The sequence below is a fragment of the Micropterus dolomieu genome, linkage group LG06 (assembly GCF_021292245.1).
Source record: "Micropterus dolomieu isolate WLL.071019.BEF.003 ecotype Adirondacks linkage group LG06, ASM2129224v1, whole genome shotgun sequence".
NCBI classification, from domain to species: Eukaryota; Metazoa; Chordata; class Actinopteri; order Centrarchiformes; family Centrarchidae; genus Micropterus; species Micropterus dolomieu.
In genome coordinates this window covers 19,941,664-19,959,808 of record NC_060155.1, presented here as the reverse complement: position 1 = coordinate 19,959,808, position 18,145 = coordinate 19,941,664, and the positions used below count along the sequence as shown (strand labels likewise).

The 18,145-nt window shown below is 41.5% G+C and overlaps 1 protein-coding gene across 1 annotated transcript; it reads left to right on the top strand.

The window, feature by feature from the left end:
• The first annotated feature begins 15,471 nt into the window (after positions 1-15,471).
• Positions 15,472-17,070, top strand: ptger4c (prostaglandin E receptor 4 (subtype EP4) c). Its single transcript, XM_046052027.1, has 2 exons — positions 15,472-16,332; positions 16,474-17,070. The coding sequence occupies exons 1-2, from the start codon at positions 15,472-15,474 to the stop codon at positions 17,068-17,070; spliced, it is 1,458 nt and encodes a 485-aa protein (XP_045907983.1).
• Positions 17,071-18,145: the final 1,075 nt, after the last annotated feature.

Here is an 18,145-nt window from a genome sequence, read left to right as displayed (position 1 = left end):
AATAGAGGCTTAGCTAAATTTATTGGCTGATAACAAAACGGTTATGGAGCTAGACTGAATTTTACAAATGAGATTGTTGCCACATTTTAGTATATAAGTTAGACTGTAGGAAGTAACATTACCACTGTATTGTACTGTGTTGTTGTCCTGCACAGTAAAATTACATTGTTGATTATGATGTGGGTCATGTAAGTTACAATGACTGAGAACTGCAAAGAAGCTGTATACCCGAGTGTGGCCAGGCTGGTGGTGACGCTAAAAGAGGAATCACCACCAGAATCTAACTATCCGACAACGCCACCTGGGGACTTCCACCCCAGGAAATGCTCTATTTCTACTTTGACTAAACCTTTATACAAAGGCTACACAGGTAAGGCTCCAAAAGAATAACGTATTTATTGATAATCAGTAACTTGAAGTGCCTGAAAAGAGGATGGTGAATAATACAAATAAATAATCAAATTACAATGGAATATAAAGGTTTTACAAATTTTGCTAACAAGTTACTTATTTTATTTTTAACAAAACACTCCCAGTTATTACGGATTATTGGACCAAACAAAAAAGGCAGAGTGGGCCAGGACCAGCTGTGGAGAGGCAGTCTAACTAAGGGTGTGCTGCAGGGGTGCAACAGCTTACCCACCCCGCATGTGTCCACTGCAATCGATGGTCACTGCAAACCGGTTCACTGCAAATCGTGTCACTACCAAATCGTGCCCCAGTGCTGTTAACACTACCCTTTCCCTTGACCCCGACATGTCCTGGAACCCAAAGAAAACCCACACTACACCCTTGCCTCTTGAGTTTAAAAATCATCATTAAAATCTCCCTAGCTATGTCTGGCCTAGCTCTACTGCCCTCGTCGCCACCAAATGCCATCAAAGCAGATAAGAAATCTGTACATAGTATAGCCTTGTCCAAGCCCACCTCCTCCACCCACCACAGTGCCCACAATAGTGCATCTAATTCTGCAGTAAATATTGAAATCCCGTCTGTCATTCTTCTACACTGGGACATTTGAACATGAGGAACATACAAGCTGAACCCCACTCTTTTACTTTCAGGGTCTCTTGACCCATCAGTATATATGCTTCTATAGTCCTTCCATGTATTTCTTAGGTGTTCCTCTACATAAACTGCAGGATTTCCCATTTCACTGGTCTGTATGGCCTCTTTAATAGACAAATCAATGTCAGCTTCTGGCCATAGCCATCGAGGGACAGCTGGCCAGCATACCGACGGCCCTACCTCTATCCCACTCAAGCCCATGTTTTCTAAATGAAAGTATACTATTTGTATATAACTGTCCCTTTTGATCCTATTCCCCCCCCCCCCCCCTTCAAACTCCCAGCACTGTTCTAGCAGGGAAAATGATGGAAGAGCTTTTCCGAATCATTTTAATTTTTATAATAATTTAATGCTTATTTTGTCCGTCGCAGTCTCAGTGGAGCCTCACCTGTCTCAACTAGCAACGCTGGAATCGGTGTTGTCCGGAATGCCCCAGTGCATATCCTCAGAGCCCTGGCCTGAACAACATCCAGCTTAGCCAGTACAAACTTAGCTGCAGAACCAAATTCCTGTTCTTTCCCTTACTTGTTTCCCACCCACATCAATGTCCTGCATTGCAGGAGCAGTGTCTAATTTATTGCACTTCTCAGCATGCAAACTCTCTCCACCATCCCTTGCCAACAGTCACACAAGAGGCAGCCATGATACTACAGCTGCTTTAAATAAGCTCAGCTAATGAGGGGGTTTGATCTGGGTGGAGCTAATTTGATGCTCCCGAGGTGCGTTCAAGAGCAAGGCTAAAAACCTATAAGCCTGCATAGAAAACACATACCACTACACTGAGTATTGGTAAAACTACAATAATTCTAAATTGAATGTCATGAAGAAAACAATGGTGGATTCATGTTAATTTAGCTCGCTGCTCCTGCCTTGCATCACTATAGGCTAGTATAACCAAATTATACCATTTTATAATTTCTTGCATGCTAAAGTCAACACTTTGACATAATAAATATGGCATATTGCTATCCTGTGATACACAGGACTGCTCGTCGTTAGCTGGCAAGCTAACGTTATCTAACTTGAGCCAACTAAAGCACAAACTCATGATATAATGCACATGCTTTGCAGTACTGTTAGTTTACCTGTCCAATGGATGAAAGCAAACTCTGGCTCAACAACGTTGATCTGAATCTTACGGGCTTTAGCACATAAAACTTTACTCTTGTTTTTTTTTCCTTACGTGGAGTTTGTGTTGTAGTTGTGTTTTGTGCTGTGAACCGATCATTTTGTGCTGTTTGCTGTGTGTACAGTTCAGAATCAGTAGGCAGAAGGCTCCAGAGCTTGCATGCAGATAATCCGACCTGATTCCTCCACATAAGAAGCAGAATAGTGGCTGTTCCAAGGGACCGTGAAAGCGACTGTTGTTGAATGTTAAATCAATGTAGTGTCCTCTGTGATGGGAATACAACTGTTTGTGTGTGTTATGTGTTTTGTCTTTGGATTGTAGAGATATTTCAGCAATTATTTCCATAGTGCCGACATGCCCTCATAATATTGTTTTTCACACAATGGAAGATGTGACTGTTTCCATTAGCTATAGAGGTATGAAATCAAACACTCATCCCTCATGAGGCAGGTTTTAAAACCAGTTTCATTAAACCTTCCAGTTTCATTGAACTTCTCAATATTCTGTGGATAATGTGATTTCTTTCTCTCAGTATTCAACCAATTGTGATTGTGTGAAATCGATACTTTAAGACACCATAATGGGGTTAACATTAAACTTGTGAGCGTTACAGGCTAGACTGTGGAGGTGGTATTTAATGGTAGGGTATGCAGTTCTGTTGCAATCCAATACCATGACAAATATTATGATATAGAGCAAACAATGACACAGAAAGTGTTGTTAGCTAAGTTGTGAGTTAGCAAACTGTTGTTACAGTTGCTGCTGTGAAGCTAACATGCACTGAGGACAAGAGCCAGCACACCAGCTCCAGGCAGTGATACTCACAACTCTCCTACTACTATAGCTAACATCACAACAACAACATGTCTTGGCAAACTAGAAAGTAAGCTGAGTGTCTGTGGGCAAGTGATTTGTTACCTGACATCCAAATCATGGCTGGAACGGTTGGAATAGTGTTGTGTGGTTCAGTCACTTGTTTTGCTTCCCATTTACAGAGTCAGGGCTGTGTACAAACACCAGATTTTTCTCAGCGCACACACAGAAAGCAATTAATATAGGAATTATTTGCTGAATTTGTATTGGATTAGAATTGCATACCCCACCTTTAAAAGTGTCAAAACACTTTATGTAAAACAGGAGTAGAAGATTCCTTGAAAATGTTCATGACAGTTAAAACAAAACCATATCTAACACATCTTACAGCCTGCAATTTAGGGCATAATTAATCCGGAGATAGGATCTTTTGTACTAACGATGTACCAATACAGTATGAACTAATACATATACGTAGGTGCATCTGTATACATACCCACATATTTATATGCGTTAGATAAGTATTTCCACAGCTTACAATTTTGTTGCACTTCCAAACCAGAAATTATTACCCTAATTAGATTTGCAACTACATAGTAACATATTAAACATTTATTATTCAAAAACTTGGAACAGTTCTGTCAGTAGTGAGCAGGTGTATAGTTTTGTGTTGCCAGTATTTTCATCTGCGTGGTTGTATTAGTAGTGGCCCCCATGATGAAAATGTTTAATATCCTGCAGCCTCGAGATACATGAAGTGAAAACACAGTATGCAGGACCATTAACGCTGATGGCTACACTCTGTCAGAGCAGGCCAAACCAGTTATCATCTCTGCAGAAAGAAGAAGCGAAGAGTAGCTGCACCAAGGAAGAGCTCCTGAGTACATCTTAAACCTAAATAAGTGCATCATTTTGCAAAATAACCATCAAATACTCTTCAGAAAGGACTCTAAAGAAGAGTTAACCACAGTAAAGGGAGAGTAAGTGATTCTACAGACTACAAATACACCCCTCCCTACAGTGCTCCCTCAGAAGCTTTGCCACCATTTTCTTTTTCTCTGAGGTTTCTCCAGCATTGAAAGTCCTTCGCCTTTGCCTGGTCATATAATTTTCTTCTCTGTTTATACTCTGCAGACAACACATTCTTACTCCTAACTTGTCACATATGGACGCTTAGTCAAGACCCTTTGGCTGGTTAACACTCTGCGTATCCCTTTTGTGTCATTTTTGGATGTGTAGGGCTCTGCTGTTAGTTAGCAACAATAAATATTCAACGTCCAGTCAAGTTAGTAATAATAATTAAATGTCTGGAATTTCAACTTTGTGAAACACCATGTGGTTAACGTTATGAAAGGTTGCAGTTTGGTTAGGTTTATGCACCAAAACTACTTGTTTAGGGTTAGGAAAACATCACAGTTTGGGTTAAAAATAACTATGTTACTTACATGACTTAACTTACGTAGGTTAGGTATTGCTATTTACGTAACTTATGTAACTTGATTAACCTACGTAACTTTACTAAAAACAATCAATGTTGACATTTTGTTTCACATAGGAAACGAATATTGGTCTCCTGGGCAAAAGTTCACGTGTCCACCCTGACCATGTCCTTAACTCACACTTTTCTGTTTTCATAAACCTGCTTTTAGAGTTCATAAATGAGAACAGGGCTTTCCTCAATGCGTTGAACTATGACACTAAGGGGCATCCCAGAGTATAACAAACTGACGCCATGGGGTCCTGACCATGCATCTGTATGTGACAACTTGGGAGTGAGAATGAGTTGCTTCAGACCTGTTCCACTTTGTCTGTTTTTGGCCATCTCACCTTCTTCACAGTGCCTGGAGTCCAGTATGTTTGAATGTGCCAGTGTATAGAACTCTCTCTCCCACTGCCCCTCCCCCGATCACTCCTGTGCATGAGCACTGACGCCACCTGTTTCTGATTGGCTGGAACAATGTTGTGTGCAAGGTCATCTTTGGATATATTTCTAAATCAAAATTATAGCTATCTGTCAAGCTAGTTAGCTGGCATCTGTTCTGCTAACAGCCACTGTTACCAATAATCCAAAGGAAAAACCGCACTAAAGAAGCTAACAGAAGAGTTATTGGAAGACAAGAAGAAAATGTAAACTGTACATTGTACACAGTTTTTGCCAGTGTTTGTAGGCTATAAATCTAGCAAAGTAACGTGGTCACCATGAAACTAGTCAGCAAGCAGAACAGCATAGCTCTCAGACCGGAAGTCCAAGGAGATTGAGTACACTGCTAAATGAAAGACTCGAACAGTGAAGGAGAAATACAAGTAGCGTGGAATCACAGAGGTGCTCTTTACTGGCAGTGAATAAGATGCCAGATATAAAACAAAAATGGAAACTTGTTAGAAGGCAAATAACTACAAATGGTTTGATCAAGACTGCAAGACAATAAGAAAACAGCTGAGAATAATAGGTGATGGAAAAACATCACCAACCAAATGACCCAGCCATAACACATTTTAAACAAATATACACTTACAATTAGGATCTATATACATCTGTACAAAGACATGTCAATAAATCAAATCAATTCAGAGCAATGTGTTATAGAAGAAAACTCCAAACATACAACCATAGACAACCAAAACCCCTTTGATTGCCCATTTACTTGGCAAGAATTTACAACACAGAAAAAAATCTCCAGCAAAGGAAAACTTGTGGTCCGGACAACATTAAAAACTAGATGCTCAAATGACCCCGGAGATGCAGGGTGCAGTGTTTTTGTTCAATGTGAGGATGTTTTCCTGACATCTGCTACAATGGGTTAATTTCCCCCATTCATAAGAGTGGGGACAAATCAGACTTTATGGCATCTGTGTCAGCAGCTGTCTGGTTAAATTATTCTGTAGTATTTCCTTGACAAACATCCATCTTGAGTAAAAAATTGCTTCCTCCCAAAACACCTCACCACTGAGATATTCACTTTTTTAAAAAATTATTTCAAGGATGCTTTTGACTTCTAGGTTTGACGCTGAAATATGAGTGGGGGGTCTGGGGGTTCTCCCCCAGAAGATTTTGAGCATCAAACTCTTAATTTACTGCATTCTGGAGACATTTTCTGCACCAATGTATGGTCTAAATGTCTTTATTTATATGACAGGAAACATAAAATTCAGGTGGCAGGTGACAATTCAAAATATAATGGAATATAATGCAGTAATCAGTAGCTTTTTTGGTTGCTTAATGTTATGTGCAAGGTGGTTCTGGACTCAAGAGCAGACAGAGACTGTAAGTTGAAACTCACAAAGATTTTACTGATAACACAGAGTTTAGTCCAAACCAAAGAAGTTCACTAGAAGTCTCTAGGAGTTTGGCTGCACATAGTTACCACTAAAGTGAGTACAACAATCTGGCGCTGACAGTCAGGAGCCCAGGGTATTTAGGTCGATTCACAATTTGTCGTGTGTGCTGGCAGGAACAGGTTTTAGGACCCAAACGCAGGACACAGAGGCAGAGCAGGTACAGTTTCTGGGTATTTATTTAAGCCCACAGAACTTACAGCAGAGTCCAAACAAAGGTTGTCTGCAGAGCAGCAAAAACACAGTCATAAACAGATGATCCAGGGGAAGACAGAACAAAGGATAATCCAACAAACTTGGTAGCAGAGGCAGGCAGGCAGGCAGGCAGGCAGGCAGGCAGGCAGGCAGGCAGGCAGGCAGGCAGGCAGGCAGGCAGGCAGGCAGGCAGGCAGGCAGGCAGGCAGGCAGGCAGGCAGGCAGGCAGGCCACACGGCAGTGGATGAACACACAACAAACCAGTACAGCTGAACAGAAGTCACACACATTTAAAACACTGACTAACGAGGAGGCCGGGAGCACAAACAGGTGATACTAATAATGACAGCAGACAGACACAGACAGGCAGGGTGGTGAACTGACGGGAACACAGACAGATACCAAACAGGCCCAAACTAACAGAACTACCAACAAGCCCACAGACAAATACCAACAGAAATATGAATACATAAAAACAGACATAAAGGGTATAAAAGACCAAGGACATGAGACAAGAATCCAACAGGAACTCAAAACACAGAACGACAAGCAGGCAGAGGAATACTGGAGGGAACAGACAGAACACTTGACAGGCAGATATGGGGCAAAATAGCCAACACAGACAGAACACATGTAAACAGACAAACACCGACCAACTATAACACAGGGATCACAACAGACAAAACCCAAACGGGAACACAGAACCAAAACACAGAGTACACTAGACACAAGACATGAAACCAAAACCGACTAAATAATACAATAACTCAGAGAAACTCAAAAACACAACAGACTATATAACTGATACTAGACACAGGACAGAACCCAAAAGACTATAACAAATACTAAACAGACTGAAACTAAATGAACAAAGCAGAACAGACACGCCCACAGTATGACAGGTCGGTGCTTGATTGGCAGATTGTCAGCAGCTATGCCGGAGAGCCAGGTGCCTGCAGACCACACCCACACCATACACCAGAGAGACAGGCAAAAACAATCACAAAACCCCAACCAATAAACTGGTCATGGATAGATCGTGACACTAAAGTTACTTTCTTGGACAATGCACTTGTTTATTCTAGATTTAAATTGCATTGCATATTTTCTTATTGTGCAAAAAAAAATTCTCAAAGCAATTTCATTTGTTCTTTAACATTTCTTGTTGCAAGCTATTATTTATAGAACATTTTTAACAAATGCTTTCAAAAAGTGATGGGGATGAAATCAGCCAATTCAAAAATAGTGGGGACATGTCCCCAGCGTCCCCAGTGTAAATGACACCTAAGTTTCTAGGGGACAAAATGTAGGATCTGTTTAAATCAATGTATTTGGAGAATATGTGTGCTGTTAAAATGGAGACAAACTGAATTTTACAACCAGAGAATAGGCTTTAAGTCCAGCTTTTTTAATGTATATATAAATCATCTCGCTGTTCAGTTGGATCAGTGTGCTGCTCCTGGTCTTTCCCTCCTACATAGAGTTGGTGAAGTTTTTTTTTTTTGCTGATTACCTTTTTTTGTCTCCTACTGAACAAGGATTACAGCAACAACTGGACATAGTGGTTAAGTCCTGTCAAAACTGGGCCCTGGCACTAAACGTCCCAGATGTCAGGAGAACAAATACCAGTTTAGCATAAATAATCATATTATTGAACATAGTATGAGTATACCTACCTTGATATAACCATGATAGCGTCGGGGAGTTTTTAACATGGCAGTAAAACAACTGAAAGTGTCAACCAGCCCATTGTGCTGTATTGTGGTGAAGTATGGGCTCCAGTCAGTCATCATAGCTGACAGGACAAACACATTTTACATATACACAGAAAAACACCAACAAATGTTTGTAGAGCAGAATAAGGCAGATACCCACTTATAATTAACTTTCAAAAGGGAGCATTACAGTACATTTATTGTTTTAGCAGATGCTTTTATCCAAAGCGACTTACAATTGCTATACATGTCAGAGGTCGCACGCCTCTGGAGCAACTAGGGGTTAAGTGTCTTGCTCAGGGACACAATGGTGGATGGGTCACAGTGGGGGATTGAACCTGGGTCTCTCACGCCAAAAGCATAGTCTTATCCATTGCACCATCACCACTCACATTAAGTGCCACTCCCTAGACTTCCTCAGTTGAAAAGTCCTCCAAACCCAAGAGCCGAGCCCAGAAAAGAGTCCTCTTTCAGACAGACTCACTGACCAGTCTCAACACAACACTGCTTTCCAAAGACCAATCGGAGAAAACCAAAACAAAATCCTACAATGTGAAGCCTTCGATGAAATAGGGAACATTTAAATTAAGAAGTTTAACTCTGTAATCTCAGATTTGAAAGAGCTAAATGAGCTAAATACTTCTAGTAGGAGGAGACAGGGCACATCTTGCTGCCTATTATGTGTCAACATGCCACAACCTGAGGGACAGTGAGTTCATACACACACTCACACTCGGCCACACAGTTTTTGAGTTTAACCTTGTTGTGTTTTTGCCATTCCGAATAACATATAATGCCAGAATAATAATTCACTTAGACACAAACAGCTTTTGACATGGCAAGCTGAAGTATGGAAATGTGTTGGATGCACATACACACATGCACTTGCATGCACACAATCGCGCGGTTGACCTTACATGTGTGGGATGTCAGCCTTCAAAATACATGACAAAGCAACCGTAACTCAAGTAACTGTATTGTGGTGCACATGTGTGTTTGTGTATGTGGGAGGAACAGATGTGCACTGTGCCTGGGGTTTATCACAGCCATCTAATGTACAATGGACCCCATTGTAGGCTTACACAGATGATTGTCAAATCAACAGGCATCTTCCCATAACATACCTGCTGGGAAAAATAAACAACTATATTAAAACGAATACCTTTCTACAAAGGTGGAAATATTAATAGAAAACGGAGGGGGATAAAAGAGTAAAAATGGAAGTCAAGACTTAATTGGGGGAAAGGGACAAAACTGAGTGATCCAGAGAGGAGAAAAAGCAATAAGATAGAGCACAATAGAGAGAGTAAATGAGCCTGAGCTCCCCAGTGTAATGAGCTTGGCAGGCTGCAGCAGTGTGATTGGACGTCTGTGTGTGGGGAGGCAGCAGTGGTGGAAGAAGAAAAATCGAATAAGCTGGATGATGGCATCGGTGCAATGCCATAAAAACAGTAAAGCATCACGATCAAATAACAGCAGCGGTGAAGACGTCACCCACACGCAGCCATCACCACATGTCATTCTTTCACTTTACCCAGAAAGGAAACTTGTTGTCACTGTGAAGCCCTCGGGAGCAAGAGCGTAAGACTAAATGATGGGAGAGTAAGAAAACAAAGACAGCCTCTTTCTACCTCATTAAATCTATCTCTCTCTTTGTTTTCTTTTTTTTTTGTGGGGGGGGGGGGCTGCTGCAGAAACTGAAGTACAACCCCTACATTAATTCTCGTTTGTGAATTGGACGCAAATATTTCCACTCAGCGGAAATAAATGGGCTTCCTTATGAAATGGTAATCCCCAAGGGACAAAAAGCAACACATTTCTACAAAATCTCCTCTAGGGTTGCATAATGCGCTTTTAAGCCTTTAATGCTGAAGTCCTGTGCATTATTTGTCTAATTCTGTGTTCAGAGAAACAAAATCATAAAAAAGTTCATAGTTCAAATATTCACTTGTATTTGATTGAAGCTACAGCCAGTAACCTGTTAGCTTAGCATAGCATAAAGACTGGAGTCTTCAGGCAGTGAATTTTGAACAACACTGTTGTTTTTACACTTAAATTTTAACATTAACATATGAAATATACTTTGGACAGAGCCAGGCTAGCTGTTCACAGTACAGACATGAGAGTGGTATTGATCTTCTCATCTCACTCACGATGCCTGACCTCAAGGGAGGTCAGACATCTGAGAGGCAGTGACAGTGTATAAAGCCAGAATATTTTCTCATCTAACTCTGTGAATTAAGGGTTTGTTTCGACTATACCAGAGGTGGTGATTGCTAAAACAGTGGAAAGACTAACCAAGACAGTTTTGGTGAGTTTTATTTTGCTTCTGTCAACTTTGGATGAAGTGTATTTTACGATGAGTTAAAGATTCAGTGTGTAATGTTTAGGAGGATTGATTGACAGAAATGTAATATCATATACATAACTATGTTTTCAGTGGTATGAAGACCCTACATAATGAACTTTTATGTTTTTATTACCTTAGAATGAGCCATTTCTATCTACATACCCAGCAGGTCCCCTTACATGGAAGTCACCATGTTGCGCGCCATCTTTCTACTGTAGCCCAAATGGACGTCAGTATGTTGAAAAAGTATGAAAAACCAGCAGAAGTAGTAGTATTAGTCGTTAGGTTTGTTAGAAGTAAAAAGATAAGTGAAATTAGGACAAATGGAGGAATGGAAGAATAATATTTAGCACAAGAGCCAACAGAGCATGTCCGCCACTGCAGCTTCTCCTACGCACTTGCAAACGGAGAGTGGTGACTGATGGCGCATTCATGTTGTGTCGGAATAATCAGATTTTTTTTAACCCTCCTTAAATCTTTATTGCAAAAGAGGTATAAAGTGTAAATGGGACATAAAGACATACAGAACAGTACACAAATATATAAGAAGACACAAACAGGGGTAGTCTATATTATATAAAGATTAAAAGAGGACCATATGTTGACAGTTTTCACGGCTTTTCTGTTGTTGGATTTAGAAATGAAATTGATATAATGTAAAACCTTGTAGAGAAAAAGTACAAAGTAATTTTTTTTACTGCTGAATCTACAATTGCCATTAGAATTAAAACATTTATTGTAAAGTACTTATTTCATTCGAGGGGCAAGTGAGTGCACAGTGACCCATTTGTTGCAATTCGCAATCCTCACCACTAGATGCCACTAAAACTTACACACTGAAACTTTAACAAGGCAATTAGTTCGGTGGAAGGGAGAAACTTGAATTCACGGTTAATTGAGCTGTTTAATAAGGGATCTAAGCTATACTATCGCCTATTGATGTACAAAGTGGTATACTGAGACGGTATGGGCTGAGGCTACCTCTTTAGCATGTTAGGGTATGTAATGTTAGCTCATTTTTGAATGTTTTAAACTCTTAAATCCCTTAAATTCTTACACATTGCACATTTAAACTGAAAAGAAAGTTGTTAGGGAAGTCACACAAACAACCTGTTTATTTGTGTTTTTATTTTAGCTGAAAAGGTCACAGCCTTGCTCATTTGCATTCTAAAACAAACAACAGATCACGTGATGTCAAATTAACCTGAAACAAAGCCATTGTTTTAATTGCACGTCAGCAGTCAGCCCAGTATAAAGACATTCTGATTGTAAACACGTCACATGCTGATCAATACCTAACTTGCTTTCTGATTCCCCTTGAGACAGAAAATTGATCTTATTGTTTTGCTCGTAATAAGCAGTGAGAATCTGATGAGTGTTATTGCACAGTGAGACCTGATTAACACCTTTAAACCATCCAGTGTGATTTACACATATCAGTCTCCTCCCTTTACATCCAGCCTTACAAACGTGTGTGTATCGTCGTCTCAGCATCCTTCCAGACTGCACATTACCTCCAAGGACACTTCTTGATTAGGGACTCTGAAAAGAGATGAAAGTCCTGTAATTTGAGTGGGGAATCCCCAAGGATAATATGTGAGAGGGTGACAACAACGATAACACACACACACTTTTATATAACCACACACACACACTAAAGTAATCCTCATTAAACCCACACTATGTCTGCTCAGTGTGTGTGGGTGGCCACAAGTCCCTCAGGTTGTGTGTGTGTGTGTGTGTGTGTGTGTGTGTGTGTGTGTGTGGAGAGAGAGAGAAAAAAAAAAGAGTGTATTTTTATGGTTGGGCATCAGAGCCACTGACGTCTGATAGCTTTGCGTTATTACAGCACTTAGGGCAGAGTAAAACCCACAAACACACACATACCCAGGAGGCACCAGCCCATGAGAGAAGAGGAATCCACTTACACAGACAGAGACAGAGAGCTCCAGCGTCCACCACAGTCTACCATTAGACGGACCTTTCCTCCATTGTATATGATGAATTCTTTCATTTCCACTGATTAGATTATCCTGCTGCTGCTGCTGCTGTGTGTGTGTGTTATAAACTGTTGTAAATAGTTAGTTTGCCTATAATATATATAGGTAGGATTATGAAGACACTATACCACTATTATTATTTGAATATTTACTCTATATGTCATGAGCTGTTATAGATTAAACTACCAACTATGTATAAAATAGTTCAATATCAGCTTCAGCTCCAACACCTAAACTGCTGCTTACAGTATTACAGTATTTTTGATGATATGAGATATGATAGAATAAAAGTCAATTGTCTGCGCTGAATAATTTTACTTTGATACTTTAAGAACATTTAGCTAATACTTACATACTTATACTTAGGAAAGACTTTTGAGTGGAGGAGTTCTTGTAAATGAGTATTTTACAGCGTGGTATATAATGTACTTAAGTGAGGGACCTGAAAACGTTTTCCACCACTGTAAAAACGTGCTATAGGCTACCCTCCAAACCAAAAGCCCCTGCATAACTACAACCTGCCAATGTGCGGCTCAGTTCGGTGACACACGTCTTCTGAATATTAGGGAGGACAAAGCGTTGCTATCAAAACACCTGCGGCCAGATTTTCACTGCACACGCCTGATTAACAGCGAATTCAGCGCCGGGGTTGCCCTGCAGGCGGCTTAGCTCAGGAGCCGCAGTTGGTGGGATTTGTCAGAGATGATCACTTTTAAATGCGCCATAGCGACCGCATTGTGCAGTGAAATTCCATCTGAGAATTATTGAATTATTAAATATGATTACTCATGAAATGATAATAGCCTATCAGCCCTATGGATATTTATCATGTAGGATTTATTTAACGAAATCCAAAGGAAATGAAAAACAGAAGGGATGGAATCACGTGAACCACGAAAGTATAGAGCTTATGAAAAATCTATAGGCGAGAGAAACTGTTCAGTGCTGATGGGGACGATAAGAAACTAATTCATGCAGCTCCTTGGGTATTTTGTCCTGCGCTTATTTTTCCCCTCATGAGATTTATGTAGGATACATTAAGATTAAGCACAACCTTTCTTTTTAATACTTTAGACTCATTCCCACTTACATAAGATGACTGTTGCGCCCGTTTGAAAATTATGCACGTCTCCAGGTAGCAGCAATAAACCTGCTGGATCATGGTTCCATTGGGGAAAAACTTTCAAAATTCAAACAGTGTAAAGAAAGCGTGGCCCCGCTTGACTGACACCTTTGCTGTCCTTTGTATTAGACCTGTCCTCATTAGAAGTCGCGGTCTATTTGTGCTGTCAGCAGTGTTTTGTTCATTAGAGAAGGAACGTACCCAGGAGCCTTTAAAAGAGAATTTCAAAAGGAGCCTTATATTCAAGGGCACGATGTGATCTACTTTGCTGCTGAGATTGACTCATTTGAAATAGTCTGACAAACAAACAAACAAAAACAAAGCAACTAACAATCAGTCTTGACAGTGCATTCTTCTTCATAAACAGTGTGTTTCAGGTGTGTTGAGCTGTGGGCTCACTGAAACTGTCTAAAAAACCACGCATTCAAGTAACAATACCCGGAGGTCAAACCCAGCCTACAGATTAAGACAGGGACTGTAGAGCCATAAATATATTTAATCAGTAACATTGACAGTTTGTCCCCATGAGCCCTCTTCTGCAAAAGAGGCACGTGGAGCTCAGTGGCCTATGTGACTGATGACGTTTGTCTAGTGGAAACCTTTTCACTGCAGTGTGTGGACTCTTATTCTCATCAAGCTGTGTTCTGCTTTGACATCAGATTATACAAATAGGATTAGCAATAAACCAGAAACCAGATGAAAAAAACATTTGTTGGTGCATCGGAAACATTTTGAAGATAGGAACTGATAATTTCACGGGTTTCCAAACAATGGTATGGGTTGTGACATCGATTACATCTTAATAAGGCGTACAGTATCAATAATGGGTCAAATGCTGAGTGTGTGGTTTCAAACGGCAGCAGCGCTGTTTCTGTTCGTGGTGCTGATTGTGTTAAAGGCGCTGGCCTTGGTGCTGAAGTTGGAGATTTATGACATGACCTCCACAATTTCCCCCTCTTTCCTTTTATTTCGGGATCATATACAGTCACCCAAACTAGTTTTGTCTTTCGAATGAACCTGTTCAGCTTATGGAGCCACAGGTAGTTATCCTGCGCATTCTCACAATCATGTGCATATTGCATTAGTTTTTGTTATGCACGTTAAATGGTGAGAAAAGATCAAGCTCATTTGGGCAGAAACTACAGTCGCATCTTTAACTTTGAATATTGTCTGTAATGTACTGTGCCGGCCAGTTTGGAGAAAAGCTGAAATGACTGTTATTACATTTAGTTATTGAGATTATTTTTTAAATATAGTGTCCGTTCATCCACAAACTAGACAAAAGCAAGTTTTTGTGCGAAGTGACACCAGATGTTGGCTCTTGGCTCCTGGATTTAGTGAGGCGACTCTACTGCCATTTTACCTCTGATTAGCAATGAAAAGTGTTGAATAATGGTTCTTGGCTGCAGAAATGCGATCCTGGGAAACCTGTGTCGCTGCGCTCATAGCCTGCACGTCACTCCCCTAACATCAGTGCACCGCTTAAATACGCGCAGAACGGAACAGGGAAAAAACAACCAGGCACACTTTCACATGTGCGTATCGGGAGCCGAACACGCTACTGGAAACTGAACATGATCACTTATGAAACTCACTTTGCTCTATCGGCAAAACGATATTTCATGATGTAATTTTCAGTTAAGATTTTTTTTTTGATTAGCGCTCTATATTTCCTGGGCAAGTTTTCTAAACACCATAGAAAGGTCTTGCACTTTAACCATTGTGCATTGTTCGTTTTAATAATGATCAACGACACCCTTGCATTTGGAGAACTGGACACGAATGTTTCTGAGCCGCTGCCGCCTCTCTCTATCAGCCAAAACCACAGTGCGTTCCCTGCGCTCCGGCTGGAGTCCAAGTCTCTGGTCATTTCAGCCACGATGTTCGCCGTGGGAGTTCTAGGGAACCTCATCGCCATAGTTGTGCTGTGTATCTCCAAAAAGGAGCAGAAGGAAACCACTTTCTACACTCTGGTCTGCGGGATGGCCATCACGGATCTGTTGGGAACGTGCTTCACCAGCCCGGTGGTGATCGCCACATATGTGGCCAGCCGCTGGCCAGGAGGAGCGCTGCTCTGCCACTTCTTCTCCTTCTCCATGCTCTTCTTCGGCTCAGCCGGGATGTCCATCCTGTGCGCCATGGCTGTGGAACGATACTTGGCCATAAACCATGCCTATTTCTACTCTCAGCACATAGACCGGACAATGCCGCGCTTTGCGCTCTTGGTCATCTACCTTGCCAACATTGTACTGTGCATTATGCCCAGTTTGGGCTTCGGGCAGCACGTCAGGCACTTTCCCGGGACTTGGTGCTTTCTAGACTGGAGAGCGATGGATCCACTCGGGGCTTGCTACTCCTTCCTGTATGGCGGCGTGATGCTGGTGCTGATCGCAGTGACAGTTTTGTGTAATGTGGCGGTGTGTAGGTCGCTGGTGGGGATGAACCAGAGGACAGGAATAGTCAGGACCGAGTTGTGTGAGCAGGGAGGATCACGTCGCCGCTTCCCCCGGCTGCCGTCGGTCACCTCAGCGGCGGAGATCCAAATGTTCTGGCTTCTGATCTTCATGACCATCGTTTTCCTGGTCTGCTCCATCCCTTTAGTGGTAAGGATAACAGACTATTTATATTATATGATAATATTTGCGCACGGTGCGTGCCAAACACATTTGATTATTGGTATCAATTTTATTTGTTTTGAAAAAACGCATCCTAAGACATGCTCTGTCTGTGTTTCTTTGTGACAGGTGCGAATCTTCGTTAACCAGCTATACGACCCTGCCTATATTTCTGCTGGGGGAAAGCCTGACTACAGGAGCGACATGTTGGCGATCCGCTTCGCCTCATTCAACCCCATATTAGACCCCTGGGTGTACATTTTGTGCCGGAAGAACCTACTGCTAAAGGGCTGCGAGAATCTGAAGAAGACAGTGACCCGGGTTAAAGACGGTCGTGGTGACAACATTGGCTGGGCAGGAGGCCAACACTCCCCTGCGTCTTTGAACAGCAATGACACCAGTTACGCGTCATTGCGCACAGCCAGCTACAGGAACGCTGTGAACCCCCGGGTGTCCATCAAGAATAAATCCTTTACAGACTTCGCAATGAGGCAAGCGTGGGAGTACGACACCGCACGGGTGAACTTTCACCCGTTCAGCGTCGAGTCGACCGCGATCCTTGGGTGTGAAGAGGAAGAAAGAGCTGACTCCAAACAGGAGGTGGCGGCCAATTCATCTCCAGGATGCAGCGCAACGCCGCTCCTCCCTGCGCACGTTAGAAGAGTGGACATTGTCACCTGCACGTTCAGCTCACCGAGTTCATGTCAGTCAGCGAAATACCTTTGATGGCCATGTGTTTTCATTTGTTTCGGCAGCTGCTTCATCCGCACCGGAAACTGGTACTTTTGTTGTTTTGAAAAAACAGTGATGAACGTCACACTATAAGTTTCTTCATCGCTTTTGAGGGTTTTGAACCATCAACGAGCCAAATCAGCTTTGAATGAAACTCTTGAAACAGCACTTAGCAACCAACTGTGACTGAAATCACCTCAGCATTGGCTCATATATCTCTCTGATATGTCTGATGTCTAAATTTAATCTAGGCTTTATTTTAAGGTGTTCTACACGACGATCCAACGAGTACAACAGCTGACTTTAAAGCATGAAACATCTAGTTTTACATTTCCAACATCTTCTTCATCCATCCATCCATCCATCGTCAACCGCTTATCCTGCCTACAGGGTCGCGGGGGCTGGAGCCAATCCCAGCTGACTTTGGGCGAAAGGCGGGGTACACCCTGGACAGGTCGCCAGTCATCTTCTTCATATCAACCAAAATATATCTCTATTCAGGTCCAGGCAAATTCAAGGGCCCAACATACTAGAGCTTTATGTTTGTGTGTGCTTTGGATTCAGTGGATGATGAAGGGGCCAGGTGTCACTAGTGGTGATAGTTATAAGGTCACTACAATCTATAGGTGCTAGTACAAAAAATATAAAACAATTGTTTTGCTCCAGTGACCACTAGCAACTTTCATTTGACCAATAGCTACAATTGTAGAGGAATCTGATTTGCTCTATAATAAAACGTATACAGAATGGACATTAGATAAAGTCTGTGGTGACAATTTCCAAACATGGGAATTTAAATAGAATATAATCATACCCCATGGGTACAAATAGCCTAAAAGCTGCAGAGTTTGATACACTGTTTGAATCCATATGTGCCAATCGCAATACATGTTTATTTGTGTGTGTTGCTGTAACATTTTATTTCATACTTTAAATCTACATGCTGCTAATTTACTCAGTGCCATATAACAGTGTTGGATGATGCAGGGAGAACTGAATGTAGACTTTTTGAGCCTTGTTAAGTGTTGTTTTATATTGCACATTTGCATATAATGTTTTGATAACTGCA

Bases quoted from the DNA above. Each gene is read 5' to 3' on its own strand.
- ptger4c (XM_046052027.1), top strand. From the start codon at position 15,472: ATGATCAACGACACCCTTGCATTTGGAGAACTGGACACGAATGTTTCT. The intron at 16,333-16,473 runs GTAAGGATAACA...TCTTTGTGACAG, and splicing joins TCTGCTCCATCCCTTTAGTG to GTGCGAATCTTCGTTAACCA.